At 48.2% G+C, this 16,800-nt stretch overlaps 1 protein-coding gene across 2 annotated transcripts in view; it reads left to right on the plus strand.

The window, feature by feature from the left end:
• The window catches only part of LOC124221654 (myocardin-related transcription factor A), a 168,849-nt gene that overhangs the window by 105,403 nt on the left and 46,646 nt on the right, over nucleotides 1–16,800 (plus strand). For both annotated transcript variants that reach the window (XM_046631859.2, XM_046631860.2), the window contains exons 2-4: nucleotides 4,431–4,531; nucleotides 4,647–4,882; nucleotides 5,026–5,264. In XM_046631859.2, the coding sequence (XP_046487815.1) occupies nucleotides 4,431–4,531; nucleotides 4,647–4,882; nucleotides 5,026–5,264 (576 nt within the window). The remainder of the gene's footprint in view (nucleotides 1–4,430; nucleotides 4,532–4,646; nucleotides 4,883–5,025; nucleotides 5,265–16,800) is intronic.

The raw sequence follows: 16,800 nt of genomic DNA on the forward strand, positions 1-16,800 counted from the left end.
CGCATTCGCGTCGTTCTCTGATTTGCTGGAAACGTAGTAATTAGCCTTCGTCTTCAGAAAATATGACTCGGCTGCCCGTGTTTGAATCACTTGATTACAGCAACGCGCATTGTTCGCCGTGGACCGCGCGTGTCTTCCCTGAGGGCCTTAAAAAGCCGCTCATGTGTGGATATTGTGCGCTCAAATACAAAGCGGCGGGTCTTCTGGACCTTTGACCCTGCCTCTAATGAGCAGCAAAGCACGGCTATTGTGCCTTGTGTCTGCGTCGTGTGTTTTCTTGCTTGCTTGCAAGCGCCTCCTATTCACCGCGAACCGGCCATTCCCTCTGCCATCCACTTCGCTGCATGCACGGACGGTCGTCTCGCTTTCTTCACGCAAGAACCAGAAAGCCCCTTGTCCGTTCCCTTGCCTTCTCCTCAATTGATCCTTGCTTCGCGTTTTCGCAAACAGTGCCGACTCTGAGCCATCTACGGAGATGCGACCGTGTGATTATGGGAAACTGCACCGCGTGAACCCCACCTTAATGTCTTTGCAAGTTGTTGTAACAAGCGCTAGACTATCGTGTGGAATGCTTCATTGTTTACGGAGCCTGTTTGTGGATTATCGTCTCTTCACGGGAGTTCATTCATTCGTTCTTTTTTATTACAATCTGGTAAAACTCTGGCGATGAAAGCGTCACTGATTAACCCCGGACTCCAAATACTCCCTAAATCCGGTGAAACCAAAATTTGAATACCTGGTGACGTGGAATTGCAACGACTCGACTTATTTCTATTCAAAAATGAAACCAGTGGAGGTAGAAACTCGTACGGTAGTTACTGTAAAACACTGAACGTTACCTTTCTTCAGGAGCTTCGTCAGGTGCGACGTTTGAAGCAAACGACAAGCCGTAAGATCGACGAGCGTTCAAAAGTTTGAGCCTAAGCAGAGGTGTCAACGGAAGGCAGGAACGCTTCTTCCTTCTCAATGCGTTCGCAGTAACGCTCACTGGCATAGAAATTTGTATCACGTTCGAGCACAAAACCAACAGTGATTTATTGTTTAAACATCGCGTTCGAAATGATTGATTACCGCGCAGGCTCTGCGTTCTTACCGACCTGGGTCCAACCCAACTCCTAGCTATAGCCTCAGTCCCTGTTACGTCGACGTTACCGCCCGACTATAGTTCTATCAAAGATCCGAAGGTCCTTTCATTCAGGTCACGGCATTTCTTCTCTCTGTCTACCGGATTTTTCCATTGACTACACGCCGACCGCAACTTGTATGATCATGCCTACTCACTCGTACGCAGTCAAACCACGAGCCAACCTTGTCGGTGTATTCTGTGTAAGAAAATGCGAATAAAAGCGCCATGAGTTATATTATAATCTTGGAAGACAGCTCTCACGGAAATCATTCCGCGGGTCAAGATCGTCGAAAATCGTAGAAGGCGTGCTTGCCCACGTGTTGGCGAATCCGATAGGAAACGGAAACATGTGTACAATGTTTTGCCGCAATCGCTCTCACTGAGATTAGGTGAAACTTGCGCGCGGTCCTAGGGCCGCGTGCAATGTGACGATGATATCGCTCTTTGAACGGTGAACCCGATGCTTTATGGCCTATCTATCGAAACCAGTGTGGGATTATTTTGCGTTCCGGATGTCGGTCGTTGCGCCAGATTAAAGGCCAGGCGACCCGGGCAAGATCGTCCGAAGATTATGGAGTATTGTTGCGGCTTTAGAACTCGCGTAACGCTACAGCGAGTTTAAAACCGTCCGGGCATAAATTACGCTATCTACGTATCGTAGGCTTCAAACGGACCAGATGATCGGGAATTGGGTTTTGTCTCGAGGTGCCGCGCATTCCACGCTGCCGCGTACCCACGTGGGGGACAGGGATATGTTTATGTGGCGCGTGCCGTAGGAAAGAAAATACGTCAACCCGCCAGCTGCCGGCTCGAAGTCTCGCTGATCGTCAGAAATGTGACACGGAATAATCGTCATGAGAAAGTCTCGTTGGCTCGAGGCAGAATTTTTCTGGTACCCCTTGCTACACCACGGCACGGCAGGACAGCCGGGCACAATCGACGATACTCTCACGCCGTCAGGTCACACTGTACAGCGTGTAATATCCAGGCACGAAGCAGGTTTGAGATTTCACCTTAACCCAATAAATGATTAGTGGGCTATAGTCCTCGAGAGCAGAATAGATAGTCAATCAGTATGCATACACGAGCAAGCGGCACTGGTACAGCTGTAAATCACGCGGTGAATCATTCCTTGGTCGATAGCTGGCTAGGTTCGCCGTCTTGACTCGATACCTGGCATACATCTACCCGGTACCATCGATACGTTTTATTACTTATGGTTATAACGCGTGTTGGGACACGATGTTAGGACATGCGGGTACGTCTGGTACAAAAAGTACCGCGGTGCGCCTAATAGCGGCGACGCGATCCTCGCCACCGATACATCACGATCGAAATCTCGTTCGACGAATATTGTAAAAAGTCGGTGATTGGTCGGAGTGGAATTATTACGGGGATCACGTACCGGGCCAACTTCGTCAGTCCCGAGGGATGTTCTTTGACCCTTGGTATCTCTGCTGGAAGATCGCGTGAAAATATCTCCACTGTCGTAGTTCCACCGATTATCGTGGACGAGCGAACCGATCCGATATGATCCCGCTGTTGATGTGCAAAAAGAAGGCAACCGTAGAAAAGTTGGCCGTTAAGGTGGCGAGCAGCTTTGTACCGTGTCAGAAGGAAAACAATAATAGAGCCCTGCGGAGAGACCTCGTTTGTAATTGAAAAGAGTAACGAAAAACAAGGTGGACCTGGAACATATTCCGTGAAGAGGCCGAATGCGAAATACATTCCTTGGAATCGCGCAGACATCGGTCCCCCGGCGAAATTCGGGCAGATAAATCTTCGAGGTCCGGTCTGAACCAGGACCGCGGCGCTGGAGGCCGAGTGTATCGATCGGGTTTGTCGCGAGTGGAAAGGAAAGAGGAATATAGCCGGAGGAGAGGAGAATAAGAGAGGACAGGCCGTTCCGAAGCTGAGTCACTCGTCACCGCCTCGGCAGCCGCGAAAAACTCCGGTGCACTTCGGGAATGTCGTTGGCATGTCTGCTCGGGTGTGTTCCCACTGGCTGGTTCGTGACGAAGAAAGGTGGTCTCGGACTTTTTAAAGGAATTACCGAACATCGAACGGTCAATTGTTCCTCCTTGTTCTATGTCTCCGATCAGCCCATCAGCACCGGAGGAGGATGAGAGTCCTCTAGTTTATTTGTTCCGTTTACTCGTTCCCCCGACCTACTATGAACCTTATCCATCCACTCGACTTTCACGAACTGCTCCAAGGTGCGACGCCTCTTTTTGTCACTCTCGTAGTCCTTTCTCTGGTACAATTTCCTTTCCTAACACAATCCCTCGGCTAGATCGTCTTGCCCAATCGACGGACAGTGGGCATAGGTGTCTCCGGCAACCCGGCTCGTGGAGCATCGACGACGTATCACCGCATCGCGGCAGGTATGCACCGAGGCATTGGCGGCGGTGCCGTGGCACAGAGAGCTGATAAATTCGACAGGAACGAAGAACGGAGTGGCCCGAAAGTCCCGCGGGAGACATCGAGGAACGAGCTCACCCGGAGTTGATCAGGAAGGCTGGGCACGCGTCGGGCCCCGGTCAGAGAATGCCGTCGTAACGAGGTCCACGTCTCTTGCTCTCCTTCTCGTCCCTCCCCCAGCTCCTCCTCCGATCCTCAACTTTTAAGTCTCTACTTTACCAATGTCTGCGGTGATCCTGCAGCGTCTCGATACCCCCGCCGTCATCCCCGTCGGCTACTCCTCCCCCCACCGACGGGACGCGACGCTTCCCTCTGTTGCTTTCAACGCCGAGGCGACCCGACTGGACGTTTAAATTAGACAGGGAATTCCATGGAATGCGCGAAAGAAACCGCAACGCTGGATTCCCGAAGGTTTCGATCCGCCGATGTTACCCGCTGAGCTATCGGTCGCTGCTGACCATTAGCCCTTATGGGGAAGAAATTATTTTTAAGGGGCAGGCAATGGAACTTTGAGTATGCCGATGAAATTTTTCAGTGTGATCGAGAACATTATTTTGATTGTCGACCAACTCCATAGACAATTCCATTGTCCACCGTGACCACCGTTATTTCTTGTCAAAGACCAAGGGAAGAAATCCTTCCGAGGATTCGACTCGAATTTGCTTGCCCGATCAGTCCAATGGAAAATGCTCTCTGTTCGAAACTTTCCCCTCTGCTTTATTTTACGTAGATTGAAACACCCGGTCAAAGATCGCTCTGTTTGTGAAACCGTCGCGATGACACACAGTAACGAACATCCCTTTAGTTTCCAATACCTTGTGCTTTCAACGACTGGCGCATGATTAATTTTCTAACGAAGTATTTTTCTCCTCGTATGTTTCAGAGTCTAGCCACAGGTTGGACAGCGGCTCTCCCTTTTGGAGGATTCAACTGGATCAAGACCTCCTCGATACCATCAGTGCCATATACCCCGAGTGGTTTAAGGTAAAACAATTGTTTAAGCTGCACATTTGACTTTCGCAAAACATCTATCGCGAAAATAACAATGGCCCAGAGTCTCGTTGTCGGTATAATTTGGTCCCACTTGGGTGTTCCGCAGGATTACACGAGCAGCAGAGCGACGGGTTCGTCCTCGAGCGGCTCATCGTCACAGCTGACGAACGGTACCACGACGGCAGCCGCTGGTACCACCTCGCAAGAACAAGAACAACCCCACAAAACCGCAAAGAACGGTAACAAATCCAAGTCAAAGAATAAGAAGACGGAAGGAGTTAAGGAAAAAGACAAGGACGCTAAAGTAGACAAGAAAGTAAAACGGGACGCCAAAGAGGAGAGGTGAGACTTTACTTTCTCTAACGAGATGATTTCATTTCACGAATCATCCTCTCTTTGTATTAGCAAAATTCCGCGGAGGTAGATGGGTTTTACGGGAAGAAAAAGCCGCGAAGTGAACCTGAGATTTGTTTGTTCGGTGTTAGGGGGGAGCGCTCGGTGGAGGGTGGAAACAATAAGAAGCAACAAAAACAGCTCCACCACCAGCAGCAGCAGGAGCAGGAGAAAATATTGGAAGCAGCGGTGGAAGCGGTGACATCCGCAGCAGGGAAAACAGGACCGTCGGGACCGGGCTGCACGGGGATGGCAGAGGGCAGCCAATCGCCGCCAAAGGCGGAGGTCGACGACTCTCCGCTTCAACACGCCATGGACCGCAACAAGGAGTGTGAGTACCTTCGTCTCTCTCTTTCTTCCTTTCTCTCCGTTCCTGCCTCTGTGTGCGTCGAGACACGCACGTGGCACACAAATGTACGCTTTGATAGCCTATGCACGATCGTTCACTATACGGGATGCTATCCGTTGAAAAGGAGTAGCAGCGCACCTCCACGCAAACCGCTACCGGACTTGTCCCATCTCGTTAGCCATGATCGCGTGGCTTTCCGTTAAAACTGAAATTGACTCGATCGTGTATGCGAAATACATTTGCAGTCTGCCTGCCTATGAATATTCATAAGATCGCGATTTCATTTCTTTGCCACTTAATTAATCACGATCTGGTTGAACTTTCTGCGTAGGTATACACGCGTGCATACCCATCCGATCTTCCTCGCGTCTTTCTGCAAATCAAAAAAATCGTTACGAGACACGAACTGTCTGAAACAGAGCCAACCCTCAGATTTTCTAACTTGTACAGAGTTTGAAAATATACAACAATTTTTTATCGCTTCGTTATTTTTGAAAGACCATCTCGGTATGAATAGGAGTTTTACGGTTTTAAATCACATGTTTTATCAAAGCGGAATCAAAATAATTGACTCGTTAAAAACACATCCCATTCACTAATCCTAATGTGTACCTACTGGAAAATTTGTATAACTGCTCTGAGGTTCGCTTACGCGTTCAATCGAATGCTTCGTTATTACATGTACCGCCATTCATCCTTCCAATCGTTACAAGATTGTTTCTTACCGTGTTGTTATTGTTACTGGCTACCATTTAGCCGCATTAAAGCGGGAAATATCCCCGCGCGTTAGCCAGGCGTCACATCAACTGCGCCATAATCCCTGGAATACAAATCGTCCGCGCGTCTATCCTGAATAAACGATACAGTTATAACTTGTAATCACTTTCAAGGCAAGTGCACATTTACGATGCAGTACGTAGCTGCTGCATCGCTTCGGCCAAATGCCCAGGCCTCGTGCGCGTTCGGTAAGCGGGTGCATTGTAATGCGCGACTAATAACGACTCCTAAGCGCCAATAATTGGCGCCATGTTAAAAACAGCGCTCTGTTATTACGCAGCTGTACCCTGGAATTCCGGGGCCTGTTACGAGCCGGTTTAAAGGGATGCATTACTCCGATGCGTTATTAAACTACGGACTCCCGACCCTGGCTCGCTGGTTATATTTAAATTAAATAATCGATTAACTCTCTCTTTATTTTCACGGTAATTAGTTGGACTACGGAAATTGAACGCTTGACGAGTATGTAACTCGACGTTGCAAAAATCAAAAGAGGTTCAGGTATCGTATCTCGTTTATTAATAGTTTGCACCAAATACATCGTGAAATCGGAAAATATCTTTCGCCTCTTCAAAATCTTCGGAGCATCGGAAGGGCGCATGGCCGAGTACCGATATCTTGTAGATTATTGGGTGGGATCTCCGTGCCTGCTCTCGCTCTCTCATATCCGTCGATCTCTGCGGGAGGACGTCACGTGCGTGGGCACATGCTACCCTGCCCTGCCCTGCCCTGGTCTGCTTTGCTCTGCTCCGCTACAGCCATGCGCTCGAAGTGGTGGTTATGATATCGCGAAAGCGTAGGAAACGAGAGAGGTGACATCATCGGTATAAATAGACTCCTAACCGTATCTCTCGCGCCCCGGTCGGTCCCTTCTCTTCCCCGATCTCTTAGCTCGTCGATCGGGTTGCCTCGACTCGCCCTGGGCCTCACCTTGCTTTTTCTCCCGCGAACGAAGGCACGGTGCGCGCCCACCTTTGAGGTGCGTGCATGCGTGCGTGCGCTGCACGCCTCCGTGGATCACCGGCGCTCCAACTTCACCCCGTATCGGCGTGCAGGTTAATCCGGGAACGTCGCATCGGGGCCGGTCGACGAGCAAAAAGTTATTGAAGAGAAAAAGAGGGAAAAGTCGAGTGAAATGACGGTAGAAGGGCTAAAGACCCGCTCAGGATCACCGAGCGGTTAATGAGCGATCCGAGGATCGATTTGATCGCGAGACGCGAGGAGTGACGACTATCCGCATCCACCTGACTGCCGGTCAGCTTCGCCGATGTTTTTTGCCCGACACGCTCCCCTGCTTCGCGTCAGGCTTAATTGACAAACGTCAGTTTAGAGCCAAGCCACGCACTGCACTTGCCACTACCATCCAGCCTCTCTCCTACGTCTAAATATCCAGCCATGCAGCTCCTGCAGCAGGCAGGTATTCCCTTCCTCGGCAGAAACGAAAATACGATGAATCGATCGGTCCAGTTGCCTTCCGACGATTCGAAATCCCGTCAACTGTTTACTTCCTGGGTGAAACGTATTATCGTTGAATGGCGCGCACCGATCTATGAACGCATTTATGGCGCAGGTCTCTGAATGAAACGCGAGTGATAGCAGCACAAAGCGCGACTCGCTCCGTTCAATACCGGTGTCTAGGTACATAAATCATACAATGTCGTTGCATATTCATACGGGAGGCGGGCCGTGGGCGAACCGGCCGAGTACGACTCTGCGGAGAGCCGATCGGAAAGTAAAGCAAGCCGATCGTGCAAAACGGTGGGTCTGGGCGAGTCGCGACCTACACGTGTAACACGGTGCGTCACGTATAAGCGGTGTCGAGGTGACCCGGGGCGTAGGAAGGCGTTCAGGCGGTAGGCGAATGTCAAGTCTAAGGGTCTCCCGTCCTGCGAGGATTGTCCGCTTGCGAGGACCAAATCGCGTTTCTACACCCCCTGTCCCTCTCGCAGACTCCAAAATCCGAAATTTCACAACCGAAGCACTCGACTCGGCGTCAAAGGTTCGTTTCATGCTCGTACAGCTTAGGCGTTTGTCTTTTTCTATTGATTCGTTTCTCCGATATCCACCGAGGTTAAAGAGGTTTGGAATATTGTACTCAGAGAGGGTGAGGCGAGGATGAAAATCGTGCGAGATAGGGAAATTAATTAAGATATCTTACTCAGACCGGTGCAATATCGCCGTCGAATTAATAACCGTTACCAAACAACGAGTATGTAATCAAAAAATAATTTCATATCCTGGGCTAGAACGCTAAGCATCATAATTACGCTTCTAGCCGCCAGCGAATGGTAATAATTCTAAAGATCGCCCGTCGGTTTAACACTCGGGGAACCAACGAGGCGCCCAATTATAAATGCCTGTATAAAAACGTGTTTTAACACTACCTTCGCCTCGGTTGTATATTGCGGGTGCTGCTTCGACGGCTCTCCACGACCTGCAACGTGCCACAGACGGACGTCCCTGCGCACTCCACCCAGTCGAATTAATTGAACGAAAACAAGATCATAACTTTCCATTTCTGATCATAAAAAGCTTGGCAACTTTTATGGCTCACTGCAGAGTCCGATTCCGCATCACGCCCTCCACTGTGCACTTCGCTTGAGTACCTATGTGCATGTTGTGCCTGCACAGATCCGCGCCTACGATTGTACAAGCTTTCCAAATTACCGAGATTTTTCTGGTCTGCATAAGGTCGGTTACGTACCTTCGTCTCCGGATGGTCGGATTTTTTAAAGCGGCTGAAGCAAAAGAAGCCTCACGGCGATTAATATGCGAAAAAGTGGATATATTTTGGAACCGAAGTACTCCTGTTAAAGTTTGGATACTGACTGTCATTACAATAACATTAGTTGGTCGAGTAACAGCACGTTATAAAAATGATTAAACATTTGAAGAATATTATGCCGGCATCAGCCGTGCCAGGGTGTATAAAGGGTGTAAACACAACTTCGTTACAATATACTTACTGCGACTGTTTCTTGAATTTATGAACCTCCGAACAGCGCATGTTAATAATTGGCAGCACCAAAATAACTGCTGCAGTCATCGAGCACGACCGAGAGGCGTCTCCTGCATGTATAAACATCGCGGCGATCCGCAGACGTCGCACTTCCCCGGCGGAAGCATATCCTCGCATTCGACCGAACTAACGGGACCGATACCGCACCACGGTCGCAACGTCTCGCTGAAATGTATCTGAAAATCGGCAAAATTTTACGCACGAGAAATCACACGGAGTTAAGAATCCCTGACCGTGATCACTTGCACGCCGCGGATTATAACGTCCGAATTTCACTTGCCCGTTCAATAGCGCGGATAAGTTATCGTGCTATCACTGTTCCGTTCGGATACCCGCGAGCAATTAGAATTCATCGGCGACTAGGCACTGTGACGGAAAGCAGTAACGAGAAGAAGGAAGTTGGTTTTTTAGTATGCGAGACGCGCGCGAAACCCTTGAGCCAAAGAACTCTCATGACCGAGTCCTGAGGCATCCGCGACACCCGCGACACGTTCCAGGGTCAACGGTACTTCCTCTCTTCCTTCCGCGTTGCGGCCTTATGGCGCTGGTATCGCGGACGCTCCGCCTCGCGAAATCCACGATAAACGTGCCGGTTGAAAATCGCAAGAGACAAGGAATGACCGAGCGACGTGGGAATGATCGGACCACCCTGCACAATCCTTGATAAATAATTCCCAGCTGCGGATTCGAGGTGCTTGTTTTGAATGACTCTACGGAGTCTCGATGAGGAACTTGGTACAGAAATACGACAAAGTGGGCGGTCCTCGTATCGGCGGTGTTAGGATTTACCCGTATGCTTGGACTGTGGGCACCTATAACTATTATACGAGGCGCATAAATCGACTGGCCGAACAATAACTGCAGTTTCCAAGTTGCCCCACGTCCGCTGGCGGCAGGCTGCGGTTCATGCTTGCGACTCTACAGGCTTATATTGATAACTGCACGCGCTGCTCTGAGCTTCGACAACCGTTTCGTTTACGGGGTGATTTTGGTGCACCGTGAAAACTAGCTTGCAAGCGCTGAACCGAACGTTCCTCAAATTCCATGAAAGTCGTTCCTAGTTTGCGTAAACTCAACTATGCGATTCGTGCAGCGTCAATTGATAAGCGCACTCTCGCGTAGAAAACCGTCGTTATTGATCGACCAACATCGTTGAATGCTAGAATCAACCTTGTCGTACTATAGTGTGATTGAAGCTGCTGAAGAGAATCTGCATTTCGTAGTTTCGACACGAAATCTAATACCCTCGAGAAATGAAATTCTCCGTCGTATGGTACCTGAATCACCCTGTTACACGTACTTAAGATGAGCAATTTATTTCGCGGCCGAATCCAGCTGCCGTCAAGGAATAATCCGGTATATGCGGGACTCGTGTTTACGATCCATCACCGAGCAGACCGTACGACGTGTCACTCTTCCCGTAATCGCGGGATCGACAGAAACCCGAATGCCTACGCTCGCGGAGTGAATGCCGGTTATACTCGAATAACCGGGGATCGACCCGCGGCAACCTGCAAAATATCCGCACCAATTTCGAAACGGAGGAAGGAAGGAGGGCGAGCTTCGAACCCGGACCCGAAAACCGTGGGCGTCAGAGAGCGTGGGACACAACAATAACCGTCTAATTAAGATAATCAGCTGATAATTCGCTCAATCAGCTTTATCTCTTGACGCGGTATTACAAGCTCGCCTCCCCGTTACGCGATACTCTCTTTTGTATGACTGACTGGCAGTCTCGACGCGATCGAAACGTGGTAAATAAAAAGTGTACCCAACCACGGCGACTCGGTTACTTTGTCCGTTTGCGAGTGATCGATTCGCTGCACTTTGCCGAACCGATGCTCAACAGATTAGCGATTCTGTTCTCCTTGCTTGCACCGTAAGTGCATGCGCTTATTTGGTAGTTCCTGCTCCGGCAGTCACGAGGCCAGAGATCATTGGAATTAAAATTGTGATCTGTGACCCGACTTGGCACAGCGCGGATCTGGAAGAAATCGCCGAGAAGCTGAGATAACGGTTTTTCGCGAATTTCCTCGAGGGCCTCCCAGGTGGTGAGCAAAGATACGAGGTGTCCCGCATACACGGGCTATAACGGTCGAAATCGAAGCGTAAAAATAATTATCCACCGTCGTCACGATGCAGAATAATTGCCCTTTCGCAAGGTTAATTAAGCGCGGCATATTCGACAATTTTTCGGAACTTTCTATCACCGCCTCTCTCGACGCGCCGCAGGCGCCTTTGGTGCAGAGGTGGCAGGTACGTCAGAGATGATCGCGCTCCCTCCTCCCCTGCAGGGAACGAATGCATTATGCAACTTCGTGATTAAAGTGAGATAAATTGCTAATTGCTAATTGCTAATTAGACCCACTAACCCACAACGGCCGAATATCCCGCCGACCGAGGTCCGCCTAGGGAGATAAAGAGAAGACGTAGTGAGAGTGCAGGAGGATGAAGACGCGAAACGTATGTGCATCCAGATCACGTACGCCGCGATTCTTGCAGTCGGGGTTGTGGGAGTTTGCATTGCATCTCCGCGCGAGAAGGTAATTTCGCGTTAATAATCCGCGGGATAAATAATTAGCGACGCCCTAGGCACGGCCGAGTGACCTCTCCAAAGGTCATCCCGAATCCCCTGCAGCCTTACCTCCGCTATATCCGTGACTGTGCACCGCAGGCACGCAAACCGCGACTTACCTACCGGATCTTTTACGCCATGCTCTGCCTACGGTAATGTCGCTGGTTTGTACCAACGTCGGCCGCCTGCGAAATCGCTCTCCTGCGTTTATTCCCTCGGCATTCGCCACCGAATTCGATCAGGTATCTATGGGTACCCGCGGAGGCGTCGATGCGGTAACGATCGCTTCTTGTAATACAACCTCATCCAACTTTGTCTGCAGGCACTGCAACGGTGCACGCGATTTTCTCCTTGCAGATTCGTATATTATAGTATTCTCGAGTTTAAGTGAAATGAGAAGGCAGTGATTAAACCGGTTTCTCAAATGAGTCAGTTTCTCAACTTGGCTCTGCTACTCGGGGTGTTTATAACGACCTGGAAAACCTTGGCTCGGCAGGGTATTCGGCAAATTGGAAGGATGAGTGTTTCAAATTTCAAACGAAACCTAATACATCCCACCCTGCTTCTCCATGTATGGATTCATCCTACCGACCACATCTCTTGTCATTATACACTACAAATTTGGTGCGTACCGCAGTTGCATCGTGGATAAATTTGAAACCCGGGTTTTCACATTGAGTTTTCCTCCACCTCTACGTCATTTGTATTCGGAAATCCATATATTATCTGCAATTGGACAGGAACATTGTCTACTCGAGAAAGCACTCGCGGTTCTTCGGTCTAAAACGGGAGAAATTCAGTGGTCTTCGGTGGAATCCAGAATGTGCATGGTCCTCTGCATTCCAGCGATGCATACTGTTGGAAGAAACTGTCGACGCGTTTAATTTGAGTGTAACAAACCCAGTTAGTTCAAGTATTGGGTACCTACCGATAGGCTCCGACATCGTGCGTTTGATCGTGTTTTAAATTGAAAATCATAAACGTAGGTACGTTCAAGGTCGATCGCAGTTCCGAAACACGATCTCGCAACGAAATCGAGCTCGAAAGGGAGAGGAAGAACGAATCTCGGTTGTTTTCGACTTGGCTGTCAAGGCGATAAAGTTATCCCACGCAGGACGACGATGACTTAAACCCACGCTCCATTGTCCGTGTATTAACACAAGGAATCACCGTCGTCGTGATCATGCACCGGGGTATGATATTTCCTAGGGTACCTACGCCACCTGGTTTCGTCCGGATATCGCCGCGTGTCCTTCCTTTCCGCTATGAACACCTGATCGCTGCGCTGATCCGTAAAAAAAATATTTTGATGCACCTGAACGTTGCTCTGACCTCCCTATCTCTCTCCTGCTCTCTCGCTCTCTCGGCCTTTCGTGAATTATAACCGCACCATCGCTTCAACCACGGACACGTGCCTGGTGACTACCAATGTATGTACAGCAGCACGCCGCTTCCTACCGTATATTACTTACCTCTTATAGATATTTCAATTATCGTTCTTGCCCGCTGTCGCGCACCGTGTAAATGCCGGGATTCAGAGTTATGCGTCCTCGCGACGCAGATCCCCGGAGTCGAGAGAGCTACAATTAGATCCAACAAATGTCGATACCACTTTATCCAATTCTGACCAGGTGCTCCCGCGGCATGATAAGCTATTACGACAACGACCGGGATTATTATTCGAAAGTGGTGCAATTATACCTGATTCGTTTGTTCGATATTCCTCCGTTTTTTTCTGCGAAACTCAGCATTGTACACACGCAACGCGGTACCGGACCATGACTTTATCACCAAGGCCGTTAAGTTTACACTCTGAATACTGTGTCGTACCATTTCCTGAAACAATCCAAAATCTTATCATCCCACGCGGGACCGACGAGGATTGAGCAAAAACGCTCAGGGCAAATGTCGTCGGTGGTGCTGATTAGGCATTGGGTATCCGTTGCTGCAGAGTGGCGACGACAGAGCGCTGCAGGACTTCGCTGACGTGTCCCTGGACGCCCATGCCGGTATACGACCACGCGGAAGGTGCAGGAAAAACAATTTCTTCACTACGGTGTAGGCGAAATGTATCAAGGCTATTTTCAAGCAGGTTGCCCGCAGCCCCCTCTCCATTTTTCACCTTCTCTATCCGTCCCCCGACTTGCGCAGCCTTGTAAACTTACCTCCTCGTCATCTGCGCCGCATCTCGTGCAGTTTAGGACCTTACCGCCGGGCTTTTATTTCCTCAACCACGAGACGTCTGTTCCCTCTTATACATATTATACGTGTCGACTAATTCAGCAGCAAGCGACCTCGAATAGCGGTATAATAAGAAATATTGCCCGGCGCCGATGTTCCGCCTTCTCGATGTAATTAACAAATCCTGATTAACCTAGGCTCTGGTGTGACATCTTACTTTTTATTCATTTATTTTTCTTTTTGTTCCCCTTTCTTTCTCTTGACATTTTCTTTTTTCATACTTGAAACGAAATAACTGCGCTTCCACTCATTTACTGACCGCAACGTGGGCGTCCGAAACTTGTTTCCGATGCGACGCTCGAGTCACGCGGCTTCCCTCGCGTTGTATACACGCCGTGCCAATTAAAGTGTCAACTTCATCCACCCCGCTATTTTTCACTCGTGCCGTACGTCATTATTTTTTTTTCATTTTGTTTTTCCGCATTAAATTTTTTTTTTTAACTTTCGCTAAATTACTTGTTTTTATTCAGGCGAAAATTTTTCACGTTGGCAACCTTGGATATATGATGTAATGCAACGCGTAGCGATGAAGATGACGATGATGATGACCGCTCGCATACGTATACCTCAGCTTTCTTTCAACTACTGCGATTTTTATCCCCCTTCACGGTATTTCTAATTTACATTAATTAAGCGCTTACTTATTCGTGCACGCATGTATAAAGTTGAACGCTGCGTAATTCCTCTCGACATTTCCGAGATTCTGTAATCGGAGCAGCAGACGTATAACATGCAACGTGTAATAAATCATTGGATAAAAAAGTAGCTGGAATCATTAGCGACAGTTTTGCGGAATATGCGGTAAGCCCACATCTCGGTTTCTCCCGCAGCACCTCAATTCAATGTAAACACGTGAGGTATAATAGCTGTTTAACTCTTCTTCTAACAAGACCATTGTGTTTTACGTTGCGTTTCTAAAGCCTTGTCGTCATGGGTACGCGTGTAATAATCACCGCACATAAATAATCCTTTACGTAATATGTATCCACCCCACGCAACTTACGATGCGTAGCTCGGCTCTGACAAATTTTCTGGATGAATAATGTATACCCAGAATATTGACATCTAACCACGTATTATAGATTGTATATTTATAGACTTTGTTTTTCTCGAGACCTCATTATAACTATAAATTCTCTATTGTCTGGTAGAGAAGGCGTTTGCTTTTTGCAATGCTGGTGTAACATTTCGCAGGCATGTTGTCTGTAATATACGCGTCGCGTAGGTGTAATCGTCACGAATATGGTCATAATTTGAATATCAAATAACTTCTTGTTTACTATTGCCAGGACTGTGCAAAGTAGAGGGGAAAAAAATATTTTAGCATAAGTGTAGGATAAAGTATTTCAATTATTCGAATGCAGGTAAGGATTGGCGCAAGTTACCGGGAGCTTCGAGGCATTTGAGTTAAAAAAGAAATGGAATCGAAATCAACGTAAACGCACTGGGGTAGGTATGTACTCGCATCGGTGTTCAATCCCAGCGCAGACCATTTACCGCCAATAAGTAACGATAATTACAAGCTAATGGCTCCCGGGGTACATATTCAGTATTTAAATTAACCGAGCGATGAATCGATCGACGGCTCGACGCTCACATCAGAGATTATGCAAATTGCGCGAAAACATGTAAAAATTTTCTCTGGGCAAGGCCAATTACGCGCATATACATAGGCAAGACCGACGCAATACTGTGTGAGTTAATTGCAAATTCCCCTTTTCCTTTTTTCTTTTTCATTATTTATTTATTTATTTATTTTTTTCACTCGGTTTATCGTTGAATAATAATTTTAATACACAACTGCAACTGCAGTTTATTATAAATATTGCCAATTGCCGCGTTTTACCCGCCTCGGGCAACGCGCGTGTAACATACATATTATGTATCTCCTAATCTCTGTATAATGCGATACACTCCGCAGTGCGTACTTCATATATTTTACCCCGCCTTTTATTTCCCTATGTCATAATGCATCGTCGTCACTCACTCGCGGAGGCAGCGGCGGCATGGAATCGACAGGTGGACGCTGCTTGTGCAACACTTTTTATCTTTCCTTCTCTTCTCTCTCTCTTTATTTCTTTCTTTCTTGCAAGGGATCAATACGAGTCGGCCCCTGCCATGCCCTGGGATACTTTGACCCGCGAAACACCGATCATATCTTTTTTCTCAATCTTCGTCTCGACACGCATATCTTCACGCTGACGAGAAACAGTGTACACGTATACATATGTATGCATATAAATAAAAAACAAATTATAAATAACAAATGGCCAACGGCGGATAAATTCGCGAATACAGTATACCCAATATTGTTGTGGGAAATTGCGCAATATCGTGCAATGCGATGATCAGCGATGATAATCTCGCGATCGTAAATTTCGCAAATTTAAATGCAAACGTTGGAGTGAGGCTGCAGAATGCAAACCGATGTTATACTTCTTCCGCGCTCGCAGCGTAAAGAGCCTTCGCGAGGACCGAAGGTTGCGAGTTTTCAAATTGATCCCGCATTGTATGGAAATCCAGCTTGACTTTCACCAAATGAACCGCATACCGTGCCCTATGTATCGTATCACCCGCCTCGGCTGTTTTATGATTTTACAGCTTACGCTGTAGTACCTACTAACTGAGTTTAACTCTGTCCCATTAGGTAGATCGCTGTGAAATTACTGCATTATTATTACTTTGCAAGACCAAGGATATAATTATGATTTATTATGCGTAGTGCAGGGTGGGAAAAATATACCTGCGAGTTGACACCTCGGCTGGAAGGGTTAATTGATCTCGTCGTCAGCGGTGCCTGGAAGCCGTTAATAAACGTAATGACGCTTAACCCAAGCCACGGCCGTGCTTCGCCCTCGAGTCAAACAACCCTCCTCGGAGTTTCTACACCAGAATTCGACGATATA

Source organism: Neodiprion pinetum, chromosome 6 (genome assembly GCF_021155775.2).
Source record: "Neodiprion pinetum isolate iyNeoPine1 chromosome 6, iyNeoPine1.2, whole genome shotgun sequence".
In the NCBI taxonomy this organism is placed as follows: domain Eukaryota; kingdom Metazoa; phylum Arthropoda; class Insecta; order Hymenoptera; family Diprionidae; genus Neodiprion; species Neodiprion pinetum.